The following is a 16495-nucleotide window of genomic DNA, read 5'->3' as shown; positions in this document are numbered from 1 at the left end:
GATGGCGACCATTGTTCACGAGACGAGGCCTTTCTTGCGGAGGAGTCCGGAAATAGCCGATGTATCACGATTGAGCATTTGACAACACATTACTTGGTTTTAGCAAAACGTTTGAGCGATGAGTCAGTTTTGTATCTTCTCTTAATAAATCGGGGTTTGTGTAATATCGTAAACGACTACATTAATCTCGATACATAGTTTACGATGGTATACAACTCGTAATTATTGATAAAACGGCCCCCATATGATCGCACATTCTTATCCAAATGTTTATTTGTTTAATGCATTTATTAAATTGATAATTCTACTTCCGTCAAACCAACTGATAATCGTTTACAAAGGTATTCGATCACGGCAACAATCTTATACCATGATAAATCTTTGAGCACTCACATAAATGCTCAAGATAACGTGGTCTTCAAAAACAAAATACAAACGATAACGGTCTTAGCGAACACACAGATGTTTATATTGTTTTACGTCTATGGTGGTTTAAAGATCTCTCTCTCTCTCTATATATATATATTGAAAGTATTTTGCGTTAAAATAACAAGGATCTAGCGTATACTATATTTGATGGAAAGTTGAAATGTACAAACAATTTGGAATAATTTGCATTATAGTGGGCTACACATTATCTGTTGAAGGTGAGAAATGGCTTTGTTTTCTTTTTAAATATAATTTAGACTGAATTATAGGTTTCCAAATGCTTTTGTTGGTTTTCGTAAAAACATTTAAAAATCGGCTACATTAAACCTGTCGCCCACTACAATATTCTGTTTCAGATGCAATGTGCCTTCTGAAATCTTTTGAAATTTACTTAGGGTATTACGGTCATGATTCTTGTTAGGCATGTCTTCGTAGTGTCCAATACTGTATGTCGTTGTACTTGACTCCCAATAACGTATACGAAATCGAATTAATCAGACTCAGCACGTTTAGAAATCTTTTCGCTATGATGTTCGTTCATTCGGTATCAAATCGCAAAGCTCCTCTAAACATCCGCAAACTTCTGAAACCGGAAGGATGATAAATGTTTCGGAACTCTCTGTCGTATGGTTTCCGATCATGCTAAATAATTAGGATATCTCAAAAGACGGTCAAATAATTTACCACTTGATATCGATAGACTGATAGAATGCTGCTGATTGGCCTTCGTTGAGTTTTTTTTTTAAAGTTACCGAATTATCAACATATTTTCAAATGGTAGTTAGACAGCACGTGCACACGAAATTGCGTCCTTGCGACTTAGATATCATGCTTGAAGTTGTCGTTGCAATGTACTTAATACGGGGAAATAACATTTTCGATTGTAGGTAAAAGTACTTGAAAATTACGGAATCAACTGGTAGATGATAAGTGTATTTATCCTCGAATTCATGCAAATCAAAGTCCTGTTCATAAACGCAAATATCGACAATCAATCCAACCTAATTCGATATGAACGAATTCTGTGTTGCTTCTTACAGTCCACAGTATTGTGTCGGCTGTCTTGCTTAAGAATAATTGTCTGATCATTCCCTATATATCAGTGGCCTGGCGTAATTCTGCAAAATTTAAGTCGTGGAATAAACCACATGTTGTTGGGTTGCATTCCAATATCCGAACCAAATAAGCATGGCCTTTTCGACCTATTTGCAACATGTTCGTAGTTTTTGTTTCTTACGTACATGGGTTTTCAGACATGAGTTTACACATTACAAATTACAAATTAGACATAAGACATCCAATTTCACCCAAAAGTGTTAGGGAGTTTCAAAAATTGTACGGTATGACACGAAATGGTTCCGGTTAAAAGGCAAGTAATACATGTAGCATATTGAACTCGCCAAATTTGCATTCTGAATTAGCTGCATATTGAACAACTTTCTTTTTGTTCTCTTCGTGGACGGCACGAACATTAAGGCTACTCTTCAACGAGAGGAGGTTTGACACATCCAAATTGCCAATTATGATATCTAACTCATCGAACGCTTAAACATGAAAATATAATAAACCGACGAACAGTTATTCTTAAACGATACTTTATTTCAAATATAGTAAATTGTATGTTATAATGCCTTTATGCAATTTGAGAAATAAGACAGTCTCTTCCAGAGAATTGTATTCATTTCTATATATTATATACTGGTTTAGAATAATCATTAAATAATTACTTTATCAATATCTAATTCTAGTTGAGAGACATTTCATACTGTGCTACTCACTTTCTGTTCGATTCCGTATTACCCTACTAACTGGACTATTTGAATGACATCATTATAAAGTTTCGTTAACGAACAATTATCTTTAGATAGTTGGCGCAAAATCTAAGTCACTTTAAATGTAAGATAAAAACAAATTAACCTTTAAAATATGAGATTCAGGCTGTTGCAACATGATCACAACAAAAAAAAATAATCATTTAATCCTAATACACCTGCAAGATCATCAACATAGACACAGGAGACTTTTCATGACAGAAACTGATAGCAATTTAAAATTGTACAACTGTTAAATCCCCACAAGTTCAAATACCATGCTGTTTACTTAAGTTCGGGATGATGTGCGTTGCCAATGACGGGAACTAGTGACGTCAAGTTTATTCATACGAAATATAAAAACGGAGTGCAATTATTGTCATTAGTGTTCTCTTATTGCAAATAAAATAAGAGAATGTATATTTGAAATTTGTGGTACATAATATAAGGAATATTACGTAATTCACTAGCTTGTATCAGTCTTGTTGCGTGCGCTTTTTCATTTCACACGAGATCCTCGGTTTTGATACAACACAAAACAAGCTTAACTTATTACAATTGACTAGCGTTACATTCCGTATATATTCGTATAAAACATTTTATAAAAGTTCTAATACTGATAATTACTTGTAAGTGACATTTCTTTTTTTTCCCTTGCATATATCAACCATAGAAGACTTTAAATCTGCAGGATTCTCTAAAAGTTACCTCGGCATAGTTTCTACAACGCAAATAAATTTTAACACTGTCACGAATGATACTCAATTACAAAAAATATATAAAACTGTATAATTATCATGAATATAATATATGAAATTGGAGTGTTTGTTTATACAGCGTTCGAAATCATTTAATGTATCGACCATTTTGAATACCTATAGGTATAATGTATGAAATAGCACACACAACTTCGAGCCTTCTTGCCTTTTTCGTGACTTCACAGTCAACCTTCATAAAGCCTTTAAGGTCGCCGTGGCGCATACTATGGTGTACGCCTAGCGATCAGGAGGTCACGGGTTCGATCCCCACTGTGGGAGCGTTCTTTAGATCTCCCCCATATACACCAAGGAAACGGACTCGAGAGAGTTTCATATCATCCTAAGGCTTGTTATGCAATCGAGCTTTAATAAATAGGTTAAAAAAAACAAAAACAAAAACAAAAAAACATAAAGGTACCCAAATTCAGCGTTCGGCTCTTGTCCGCTTACTGGTCAGTCGTTTAGGTTAGAAAGACGCAGTTGTGTTTGCTGTTTATATAATTAACATCGTTGGAAAGTGATAAGAAATTGTAAAACCTTAAGATATGGTAACCAAGTTGCATGATAGTCTGAAGTAACCCTATATTAAATATCTATTCATTTCTGTAAAACAATGTATTCAAATACGAACTTATAAAGTCTCATGTTTTCTGCATAGGTGATGATCTAACCATGGTTTTGCGTTCTGAAATTACCACAAAAAGTAAAGAAAGAGCCTCTCCAATTGTAACGAATGACCCAGGGATGACACGAGTCATAGATGGTCAAGTTGGCGATCCGAATATATGTAATTGTTGCGTGACATTGTTAAGACCCGCCTGGATTGAACTTGATTTCGGAAAACCGTATTTGCTGCACACAATTAAACTATTTGGGCCGACGAAAAGTACAAATATATCTGTGATTAATCAGTTTAAAAACATCGTCCTCTTTGTTGGCGAATCGGCTACCAGCCCAATGATTGAGGTTTCCTACAGCTCGCCGAATACAACCGATATCAAGTTTGAGTTTTACCGTCCTCGCAATATTCAGTTTGTTCGTGTGTATGGATTCGATGGCGATGCACACATGACTATTTGTGAAATAAAGGCATTTCATGTTAAAGGTATTGTTTTAATAAACATTTATAAAATAAATTCGGAAATGAATGTTTATTTTATTTAACACCAATTTAAGTTTAATAAACTGATGTAAATTTTCTTTCATGAATGTGTGCCAGAAAAAGTCCCAAGTTGATAAGCCTACTCAAGCGAAATTGTTTTGAAATTTTTAAACTTAAGTTCATTATAGGAATATGTCACATTTCTGATACACAGGTAAGAAGTGACTGAGTGACTTAAAGGGGCCTTTTCACAGATTTTGGAATATATTGAAGTGTGTCATTAAATGCTTTACTTTGATAAATGTAAACATTGGATTAAAAAGCTCGAGTAAAAAAATAAATAAAAGATAGAAAAAAGTAACCCTCAACTGGGCCCTTACCACTGACCCCTGGAGTAAAAGTCTATCGCTTTGACCAATCGGCTATCCGTGTTAATACGATCAGTGATGAATTATATAGTTTATTTAAGCAATCCTTGTAGTATAACAAAATATAACGACAAAAACAGAACTCTTAAAATTATTCAATCGGTTTGCGTTGCAACGCTTTATAATTTTCATGTTTTTAAATCTTCAACATATGCATACTAGATACTATATATATACTACATACTAGATATTTAAGAGCATGGTTAATGTTAAGTATTACAGTTACGTCACAAATATCATAACTAAAACGAAAATATGCGAATCGGAAACATTATTTTTTATTTTTTGTCAATTTACCAAAACGTGAAAAGCCCCTTTAAAATATATACTGACATTCACATTAAGTGCGAATGTTCGTCACTTTCATGTTTATGTTCACATATTTAAATATTACATATCGAGAGTTAACATCCCTTAAAACATTTAATCATTATCATATTTCTTTTTAAGGACGTAGCATTATTGGAAAGGTAACACTGTCATCTCCGTCAATGATAGAGGATGTCAACGAAGCTTGCTCTGCAGCGCATGCCTTTGATGACAAGGATATCACCTCCGCAGGAGACCTATGCTCCAAGTGTAGCGCAGCCAGAGGAATGACACCGTGGTTGGAGGCAGATCTCGGTCAACACTACCTGATAGCATACGTTAACATAGCTGGTCGACTAAACAGAGGTTTAAAAAATGAAATTTTATGGAATGTTGATTGGATGGTTGTTGAATTACTTAACATTATGCTTACGTCCAACAGCATGTCGGTTATATATTTAATAAAGTGGTGACCAAGACGATCATTCCTCTATTTTCAGATGTTCAGAGAGCCGAAAGTCAGTATCTGGTTATGTATTTAAGCAATAAAAGCCACATAGACGTTGACAACAACACACCTCAGAATGAAGCTTCGAGTTCGACTGGACTTTCTTTGACATTAAATCCACCAGTAGTTGCCCGGTATATGCGTATTGTTCAGACACTTTCAGCTCCACAAATGATAATTTGTGAGGTTGACATTTTTGTGATAGGTAAGACAAGTATAGATAGTTTTATTTGAACCATATTAAATAATACATGATAATGGCCTAGCTCTTTTAGCACCAAATAGTAATTGTTTAACTATTTAAAAATTGTTGAATCAAAATCATTTAATAGTTTCAGATGTAAATAAATCAGATAAATCCCAAAACGAAAAATACAAATAATAAAACGCAACCAGCGCATCAAAATCGTTCACTAAAATGATAACTGTATACTAATTATTTTATTTAGTACATAAAATTACTATTGATTATGTCAAATTATGTGAACAATAGCAAATATTGGCAACAGTATGTATCTTGTAAAAAAAAACATTATTCAGAAGAGACGATGACAACTACGATCGACTTTTCCTACATAACTGATGTTACAACCTCCAAGAAGGTCATCGAAACAACCTTTATGAATACACATACCATGTCTGCACCCTCCGTTTCACATTTAGGCCCGAGAACACAAAATACTATGGTAGACACGACCTATGAGGAAACTGCTAAAACAAACATTGTTCTTAATATTATCGTGCCATCTCTTATTTCATTGTTGGTGATAATATCGATTATTGTTGTAATATTGGTGTGTCAACGAAGGATAAAGAAGACAAAGAATCGGTGAGAATACATTAAGGTTTACTTTCTTGTTATGTTTTGTGAATTATTCCGTTTTGTAATATGTACAGCTAAACCAAATACCTGAATGCGTATATGTATAGCATATTTGTGTCGTATCGATACTATTCAGGTATATGACTAACCATTATGTTTCAGTAAACAATCAAATGCAGCACAAGACAGCACGTATTGTACTATTTCAACTCCGCGGAATGAAGAGTCCAGCTACTCTTCGTTGCATAATCAATCCGTTGGAGGCCTCCAAGAGATAATACCGATGACGATCAGGCTAGTTCTTCTTAACGACATCTCAGTAACACTTAATAATTGACAGTTATGTCCGATTACATGAATCTTCGCCAGTATGCACCTGTGTATGTACTTCCGGCTATTAATATACACTTAGTTTAAGGATTAACAATTATTGCAATTGTATAAGAGTATTCCTCAAGGACGGTCCTATAATGCTATGACATCAGTGACACTAGATTTAAAACAAACAGGTATGGATTCATGCGCATTGATGAAATATTTTATGATATGTTTTTTGTGCCAACGGGGAGTAACAATCATAGAATCGCCTCTCAAATATACTGTGCATATGAAAAGTATACACTGACCAATTGAAATAGAGCATATAGTACTCAACCTATGAAAAGTGTAACTGGCACGTCCATTTCTCAGAAACTACCATCAACCCCGAAGTCAGTCTAATAAACTTCCCATGGATTAAGTTTGACTACAATCACTTGAGTACACAAACTTCCCATGGATTAAGTTTGACTACAATCACTTGAGTACACAAACTTCCCATGGATTAAGTTTGACTACAATCACTTGAGTACACAAACTTCCCATGGATTAAGTTTGACTACAATCACTTGAGTACACAAACTTCCCATGGATTAAGTTTGACTACAATCACTTGAGTACACAAACTTCCCATGGATTAAGTTTGACTACAATCACTTGAGTACACAAACTTCCCATGGATTAAGTTTGACTTCAATCACTTGAGTACACGTTGGCTAATCGCAGGACAAGAAATAAGGCTGAACTAATTAAGAGGTACTTGTTTACATTTGGCAAAATCAAAATTACAAAAATGCATAGATACAAACAAATCATGTAATACATTCAAACGAGCAAAATAAGATAATTTTTTAAAAGTATGTTCGCTTATTTCTGATCATGAATTTAAATCATAAAATAATAAAGCGTATTAAACGCTTTTCATCGACAATGAAAACGTGTATTCACGACATAGATTTTAAACTACGCTATAATTTCTGTAGCCTTCATAGTGAAGTGGTAATTCAGGAATATGACTAACCATTATGTTTCAGTAAACAATCAAATGCAGCACAAGACAGCACGTATTGTACTATTTCAACTCCGCGGAATGAAGAGTCCAGCTACTCTCCGTTGCATAATCAATCCGTTGGAGGCCTCCAAGAGATAATACCGATGACGATCAGGCTAGTTCTTCTTAACGACATCTCAGTAACACTTAATAATTGACATTTATGTCCGATCACATAAATCTTCGCCAGTATGCACCTGTGTATGTACTTCCGGCTATTAATATAAACTAATTAGTCTAGGGATTAACAATTATTGCAATTGTATAAGAGTATTCCTCAAGGACGGTCCTATAATGCTATGACATCAGTGACACTAGATTTAAAACAAACAGGTATGGATTCATGCGCATTGATGAAATATTTTATGATATTTTATTTGTGCCAACGGGGAGTAACAAACATAGAATCGCCTTTCAAATATACTGTGCATTTCCATATGAAAAGTATACACTGACCAATTGAAATAGAGCATATAGTACTCAAACCTATGAAAAGTGTAACTGGCACGTCCATTTCTCAGAAACTACCATCAACCCCGAAGTCTGTCTAATAAACTTCCCATGGATTAAGTTTGACTACAATCACTTGAGTACACAAACTTCCCATGGATTAAGTTTGACTACAATCACTTGAGTACACAAACTTCCCATGGATTAAGTTTGACTACAATCACTTGAGTACACAAACTTCCCATGGATTAAGTTTGACTACAATCACTTGAGTACACAAACTTCCCATGGATTAAGTTTGACTACAATCACTTGAGTACACAAACTTCCCATGGATTAAGTTTGACTACAATCACTTGAGTACACAAACTTCCCATGGATTAAGTTTGACTTCAATCACTTGAGTACACGTTGGCTAATCGCAGAACAAGAAATAAGGCTGAACTAATTTAGAGGTACTTGTTTACATTTGGCAAAATCAAAATTACAAAAATGCATAGATACAAACAAATCATGTAATACATTCAAACGAGCAAAATAAGATAATTTTTTAAAAGTGTGTTCGCTTATTTCTGATCATGAATTTAAATCATAAAATAATAACGCGTATTTAACGCTTTTCATCGACAATGAAAACGTGCATTCACGATATAGATTTTAAACTACAATATAATTTCTGTAGCCTTCATAGTGAAGTGGCAATGCATTTGCTTTGGCTACCAGAGGCCCCTTGTTAGATACCCAGGGCAGGCGCATCTTATTATATTTTTTCCATGTTAAAACTGTTCTTCAAAACTACTATAAATATTTCAGTTTTGTGAGTAAATTCATTTCATTACATTTTGTTTACAAATACGAACATCTTTGAACAAGTCCTTCTAAAGGTCAAATGAAGCTTAGATAGAATTACCATACGAACAGAAATTAACCCATTTATGCCTAGCGTCCTGAAAAACGGACATTGCAAAACAGCGTAAACCCAGATGAGACTCCGCATAATGCGGCGTCTCATCTGGGTCTGCGCTGTTTGCTTAAATGAATTTCTTTATGAAATATTCTAAATATAGAAATAAATATACTTGACACCCCTAATTTTGGAAATAAATTGATCCAATTTAGAAGGATGGGAGAGTCCACTGGGCATAAATGGGTTAAGCAGATCAAGCCGTTTTTAAGTTATTTGTTTAAAGTATTGAAGGGGTAACTCTAAAGATGATAGTGCTTTGACTGTTCCATTCAATTATCGGAAATGGCCTTAATCGATAATGGTTAGTATTCCCTTCATAAGGGCACAACTTCCAGCCACAGTTCAACACCAACAGAAACAAGTTGGTATGAATACATTTTGATATGTAGCTGCATATTCTTTACAATGCTCAGATATCTAGAAAATGCAAGCACTTACGTAAATATGCACGTCTATTCAATAACACAATAACTCAGGTTTTGAAAGTGTTCGAATGTTTTCTGTTTTCAGCGAAAATCAGGATGTCGGTTGGTATGAGACGTTGAACTCGGAAACAAGAGTGGTTGAGTCATACACAACTCTTCATTCTGCCGGGGGAAGAGAATTCGTCGTTGATCGTTTCAAAAGAAAACAATCAACTAAATTGAAATACTAAACGCTTTCAGATGACAAAACACATAACGGCGTAACGTAAATGAATGTGATAAATTAACAACGTGCTTTTGTTTATTGATTAGCATATATAACAAAAACACAGAAAAAGTAACTATTCACGTTTTAATTGACAGATTTATCATGCATGTGTTTGGAGAGCAGAACTTTAATGTCGTCTAGTCAGTTGATAGCAGCATAGTTACCGAAGAATTTAGAACTGTAGGCCAATGTTGATAATCATATTAGAATGCTTCCCAAAGAAGACATTTAATTTAAACTTTCCTTGGCGCACGATCAAGTGAAATAGTGAATACTTCAATTTATCTACTATGGCAAAACTATGATAATATGTTGACATCGTTTATGGCAGTAAACAAAAAATACCATTTGTTGACAAAAATGTTTGCATTATTAATGATAAATATAAATGTGTTTTTGTTAACAAAAACGTGTGCTATTTAGAAAATCTGCGTGCAAATAAAGCCCATAAATCGGGTCGCTAGTTTAATTCTTGTTTTAGTAAATTCAGCTTAAAAAATCTCGATATACGGGTAAAAGTTTACTATACAAATACGATTTCATTATAGTATTACTTTTGTTATACTAAAGCTAGATGCTTCTATTCTACATGATATATAATAGTGGCAAAATGTTTGTTTATTCGATTAACGAGTTTTCGAAAACAATAATAGGTTTAATTGGCTTTGAAATTAATGAAAAGGGTGGATATGGAAACAGTACATACGGACATCGATTGCCAGTTGAATGATCTTTTTAAGGCATCTTCTTTATTCTCACAATGACACTCACCTTGTTTAAACACGTCTCTGAGCAGTATGCGATCTGTTCCTGGTCTGCAAACTAAATATTACCGTCGTTGTTTATAATATTAGTATGACAGCAAGATCCCTTTCATTATAATCGAACCGTTAAACTGTAATCACTGTCAACCTAAATAGCTGGTTGACAATCGATTGCATTATCAACGTGGAAACAGTTTATTTTTTATTATGTTTTTCTTCTAGTTATTTCAATCCTTATTCGACACAAGTCAAAAGCTTATCTTACATCCACAATATCTCATACCTTATGGACCTTAACTAAGATTGTGTAATTGAGATGATTGTACACCTTAATTTCTTTTCTATTGACAACAGCAATGCGACATTGAAGTTATGAACCAAACGGTTGGCCAAATACCTTGATAAACGTATATTCCTGCTAGTCTGAGGTATCTTTAAAGACTGATGAGTCATTGTTTTGTATTGCTTTTTATGTCCTATTATGCTAGGTTTACATCTGGCCACGATTACCACGATGTCCCCGATTCCATAGCATCGTGGCGAACGTAATAGAGCGTGGAGTCGAATCGGGGTGATCGTGGGGGAGCCTAACGGAACGTGGTTGAATCGGGGACATCGTGGGCATCGGGACAGATTTTAAATCAAACTTAAATTTCACCACGATTGCCCCGATTCATTTTATAATCTCAAATCGTAGGTCAAATCGCAGGAGATCGCAACAAAGCGGCCCTGTCGTGGGAGATCTTAACAGGACGTAACGGAACGTGGTGGAGCGTGGAAGCCAATCGTGTTGATCGCAACAAAGCGTAACAGAACGTGATGCAAATCGTGGGCTCGATCGTAGCAACAAAACGTGCTGATTTCGTAAGAAAGCGTAACAGAACGTGGAGTATACCATTTAATCGTAGAGCTCCCCGATTTGTAAGCCTCTGGCTAATCGGGGAGATCGTGGCCAGATGTAAACTTAGCATTATAAGTCAACAACCCACTTATGTGGTGCGGCGCACGATGTTAGATGTTTTTGGAGTTGTATTGCATGCGCATTATCAGTCTTGTGTTGTCAGGCTCGCACATGTCATTAATGTACGGAATATTAATTTGTGATGAATTTGAATGGGAAGCATGAGCAAATTTAAAGAACGCTTATGTATGGTGTGTGTTATAGTTTTGATACATCAGGCTTACACCGCAGGTGAAGTACTTTTTTGTATTTTATCTAACGCATTTAAATTGACCAAACTCGTCTGCAAAAGCATATTATTATATTATTCTTAACGCTACAATGCGTCGGCTTAAGTTTTACTCACGTATTTTAATCGTTCTTCAGTTAGTGTGCTTATTAGTTGTACTAGATGCTTATGCTCATTCAACATTCGTATGCTCGAGTAATCTCACCTAACATCTACTTAGCGTAATACTATTCCGGTTAAAGCAACTATGTTAATGCATGTATTTAATTGATAAACATAATAGAATAACCATCGCTTTTGCTTAGATACAGCAGACCTCATATTTGATTATTTCATATATGATACGATGTTTCCTACAAAGGTCATGTACTGAACACGAAAATTTGGTTTACTAATATTATAACCTGGCTGAAAAGCGCTTCTGAATAAATTTGCAATTAAATTAGTGGAAGCTTTTCACGTTTTAAAACATATCGTAAATGTATATGTATGATATAGTAAAAACGATTTTTTAATTAGGCTCAAACGCTGTAAGGGAACATTTTAGAGCTTAACTGTAATCATTAAATATGTTTAAGGTAAACATAAACATTGACAGATTTTCTTTGTAGAGAAAGATCAACCTATTAACAGCGGCTGTGAAACAGGAAAATTTGGGATTGATTGCAGCTTAGAATGTGGAAATTGTATAAATAATACCTTCTGTAACAATATTTCTGGCCGGTGTCCGGACGGATGTGATCCCGGATGGACTGGTCAATTGTGTAATATAGGTTAGTTGTTCCATACATTGTAATATACATTTACATATCCTCGTATCAAAATAACAAAATACAAAACAACATCTCCGTTTAACTATACTTATTATTTTCATATTAGTTGCATTTTTTAGTTCCTTTCCGTCCTTTTGACGATTCATAGTTATTCATTTTAACACTATCACAGTCCTTTAAGATTGATATTTCAATCTCCACCTCCTTCAACCTTCTGGTTTTATGAACATTACCAATGTTTAACGATTACATGATTCAGCCTCGTTTTGCATCTATCACCACAGGTAGAAATTAATGAAAAACGTGTTGAAAACGGCACTTTAATATATCCATTAAGTACAATGTTTCAAAAGAGATCATCTGACAATGAATGACGAAGGCTAAGCTGTATTCCACTTTGCTCATTATTTTATTTATCATAGACTAAACCTATTGTTACAAAAGCGTATTTTGTGCATTTAGCATTCTTATGTTAATTTGACAGAATGCGCAAATAAAACGTTCGGTTTAAACTGCTCCAATCGTTGCGGGAATAATTGCAATTCTGATGGAAGATGTTACAAAAATAACGGAATATGTATAGGCGGCTGTACATCTGGGTACGACTACAACCATGATAAGACATGTAATACCGGTAAGTAAAGTAATAAGGAAACTCGAAAAACATTCATAGGAGAGAATATCTTATTAACGTATTCTGGTATTTTATTTAATGTGAGTGGTCATTTAAATGATACCATGTCCCATGATCCAAGCGCTTAAGCGAGTCGCTGCAAAAAATGAAAATTTGGGATCGTTTGCATATTTATATTTTGCTTCTGCATCGATAATAACTTCTATAAAAACTTTTTTGTTTCAATAACTTAATGTGATCATAGCTTTAATACCATTATTTCCACGAAGATAAGATATATCATGTTAATGGCTTTGAAAAAACTATTCAGTTAACTATGTATACATTTTATAAATTAAAAAAGCACCATGTGCCATGAAAACATGACATATGTATAATGAATCATTCAATTAAACAAAACGATGTCATGTTCCTGCACTTGAAATGTTTATTCCTGCAAGGTTTGAATAAAACGAAGTTTTTTCTCGGGGTATTAAGTTTCAACACTATCCGTGTCATTATGGAATACAAATGTATGTTTTTATTTGATGCTGTTTAATTTAGCCTGTTCAACTGGATTTTTCGGACAAAACTGCACTCATAGGTGTCACTGTTCAAATAACGATTCTCTGAATGCGTGTGGAACAACAGACGGCAGTTGTCCAAAAGGCTGCGAAGAAGGATGGACTGGTCGTAACTGCAGTGTTTTGAAAAGTGAATATTCTTTAAGTGTTACTCTTAAAACGCTCTTATGTATAGTTCTTAAAAAGGTATATACACACATGGCTATATTTACGGTGCGATATGGGGCAAGATATATAATTAAAGAGCGCATACAACAATCAAATGTCCAAAACACGAAAAATATACGCCAAATAAAGAAAACAAGATGTGATCCAAAAGCTTGCAAAAGAGCACTCATTTCGTTCTTTAATATAGGTAATAACAGAAAAGTGAATACGATATGGTATATTGTTTCTATGCTCGTTAGTTCAAATACAATTGATTCGGCACAGGATGTCAACATATTCCTTTAAGTATTTGTCTTGATATTGGTTTTAGTGTATGTATTATTATGTGTGTTGCAAAGCATGCAGTAGCAAAGTCAAGATACAGCTTCCATTACACAAATCATTTTCAGTTGACATCATGTTTTCCTACTTAAGATGTATTGTGAAATTATATGTAAATCAAAATGCACTAATGTTTTTGCAGTAAGTTACCAGGAGTCTGGTGATTCAGTGGTTGTTGTTGCCATTTCTATTTCCGCATCAACAGCGACAGTCGTCGTACTTGCCACTGTCGTCGGAGGTTGTATCTACTGCAAAAGGAAAGATCGGTAAATAGCAATGGCAATCTGACCTACACGCATATAAAACCTATTGCTAAAGCAAAGCTTTTTATGTGTTAAGCGGAATGGTCCACGGCAAAGTATATAGTGTGTATGTTTAATAGAATCTTGTCTCAATCAACAATTCCAATCATTTGATTCAATTTAAAAAATGTTATCTGGGAAAGTTAGCTGAATGTTTAAAGCGATGGACAGATTCCTTCAAAAATAAAAGAGGCAGAAAAGGAAGATGTATAAGATTCGAGAACAAAGTCCTCAAATAGTCCCCATGTTTATAAAACATCACAGCCACTTACTTAAATATTTATTCTTCCTTAGTAACAACTTAAACATCTATATCTTCCAAAAACATTGCTTACAATGTCTTCCGTTAATAATGTATATGAACATGTTGAAACACTTTTTTATTGTACTCGATAGTCTCCCATATCGTTTGATAATGCATTATACCAAGCGCTCAACAAATATTGTCAGTTTTTCTATCATTCGGACTTACGTCAGGGCCATATCTCGAAACCTATAAGAAAATATTGTAGATTAATTTAAACTATAACACTTGCCTCTAAAAATATACATTTATCTATTTGTTACGTTTTTATTAACATTTCGTCCGCGGTATTTATCTAAAACAGACTGTTGAAGTATGTTGATAGAAATTTATGTAAGGGTTATGAAGACTATGGACAGTCAACAGAACACAAAATGTATCAAAATACTAAGTGTTTATTGATGCCTTGTAGACTCGTATATACATTTAGAATCATTTAAAAGAATTTCGAAGTTTTTGTCAGTAATTTTAAATGTTCGGCATAAATTAAATTTCATCAAGACTATGATCATGCAGATTAAAATGTTAAGGTTAATAATCAAGGGGAAATGTTGTATATATATTGTGGCTGTTAACCCGTTGATTAATGTTGATTTAGACTTGAAAACATACCCGTTCTGATAAGTTTAGATTCTCACAACATGCTATTTCGAACAATTAAAATTAAGAGATTCTATTGCCTGGTTATCTTACAAATTCAACGTTCTGGATATGTTTTAGGCAATCAACAACAGCCGACACCGAATCTGTAGGGGCACCAAGTGCGTCAACGTCAAACTCTGATGATTATATCACAAACATTGGTATTGCGAGAACAGTGAACACATGATTTCAACGAACAATAACCATACAACGCACCATAAGATTGTTGTAAGCGTTTGTTAACTGTACAATGGGAAGGTTATTGAACCACATTGATCAGCAATTATGACCAATACAAGAATACCTTGCGATATGCCGTATATTCAATCTATTTGCTTATATGTTTTATGTAATTTAATTTTTAAATAATTGTTTTAATCTAACGATTTTAATAAAAGTAAAAGTTATCCAAAATAATTATAGCTATAAAGAAAATATAATGATCCTGTCATTAGATGCAATTATAAACAGATTATGGAAAACCTTTTTAACAATTAAATCCATAATTTATTATATATAATATTGTAGCAGTATATTATCTTTAAAAATATTCAAACGAAAAACACTCGTTCTATGATAAGTGCAACATGCCAAAATGAGACACAAATAAAGAGCAAGAAATACTGATGCAATTTCATTACAAAAATATGAGGGTCATAATTTCCATATAATGCCCTATAATGCCACCAGAATAAACGTCATGAAGCTAGAGTATCGTTAGGTGTTTTTGTCTGCCGAAACTTAATATCATATCTCAGCATTTCATTCAGTAGCATTACAAGTTGTATTGCAATCTGTAATAAATCTCACATATTTCCATTTTGAAACAAAAACGACAAAAAAAGAAAAAATAATTGAATATTAATATATTTAGTATATTAGGTATACAGAGTTAACGACGACATAAATGTTATATCTAGTTACTTATGGTTTATGTTATATGATATTAAAATATGTAAGATACTGATATCGCTTATCTCTCTTACTTGGGCAATTGTCAGATCTCTAACTACAGCCCTTGCGATTATACCTAAGCCTGAAAACATTATTGTATGCAATGTGTGTTTTGCTATATTTGTGTAGTTCTTTCTTTCAGGTTGCATAAACGTGCACATGTCTCATCAATGCAAACGGATCTGAGTTTAAGCTCACCAGAGCCACGATTAATTGACCCTAAACAACGGTGA

The 16495-nt window shown here is 34.0% G+C and overlaps 2 protein-coding genes across 7 annotated transcripts; both read left to right on the top strand.

Annotated features, from left to right (window-relative positions):
- The first annotated feature begins 438 nt into the window (after positions 1–438).
- Positions 439–10103, top strand: LOC127879321 (uncharacterized). 5 transcript variants are annotated; one of them, XM_052426097.1, is made up of 8 exons: positions 439–647; positions 3657–4103; positions 4979–5203; positions 5338–5550; positions 5886–6174; positions 6331–6462; positions 7521–7652; positions 9465–10103. In XM_052426097.1, exons 1-8 carry the CDS (start codon positions 590–592, stop codon positions 9607–9609), a joined length of 1641 nt encoding a protein of 546 aa, XP_052282057.1. In that variant the 5' UTR covers positions 439–589; the 3' UTR covers positions 9610–10103. The 5 variants fall into 5 exon arrangements, with proteins under 5 accessions (XP_052282057.1, XP_052282061.1, XP_052282059.1 ...); XM_052426101.1 differs by lacking the exon at positions 3657–4103; XM_052426099.1 differs by lacking the exon at positions 6331–6462.
- Positions 10104–10246: 143 nt separating this feature from the next.
- On the top strand, positions 10247–15528 carry LOC127879325 (cell death abnormality protein 1-like). 2 transcript variants are annotated; one of them, XM_052426105.1, is made up of 6 exons: positions 10247–11603; positions 12213–12374; positions 12859–13008; positions 13552–13701; positions 14266–14326; positions 15387–15528. In XM_052426105.1, exons 1-6 carry the CDS (start codon positions 11525–11527, stop codon positions 15493–15495), a joined length of 711 nt encoding a protein of 236 aa, XP_052282065.1. In that variant the 5' UTR covers positions 10247–11524; the 3' UTR covers positions 15496–15528. The 2 variants fall into 2 exon arrangements, with proteins under 2 accessions (XP_052282065.1, XP_052282064.1); XM_052426104.1 differs by having other exon boundaries at positions 14203–14326.
- Positions 15529–16495: the final 967 nt, after the last annotated feature.

The sequence above is a fragment of the Dreissena polymorpha genome, chromosome 4 (assembly GCF_020536995.1).
Source record: "Dreissena polymorpha isolate Duluth1 chromosome 4, UMN_Dpol_1.0, whole genome shotgun sequence".
In the NCBI taxonomy this organism is placed as follows: Eukaryota; Metazoa; Mollusca; class Bivalvia; order Myida; family Dreissenidae; genus Dreissena; species Dreissena polymorpha.
Note: the sequence above shows the minus strand (reverse complement) of the source record. Positions and strands in the feature narration are given on the sequence as shown.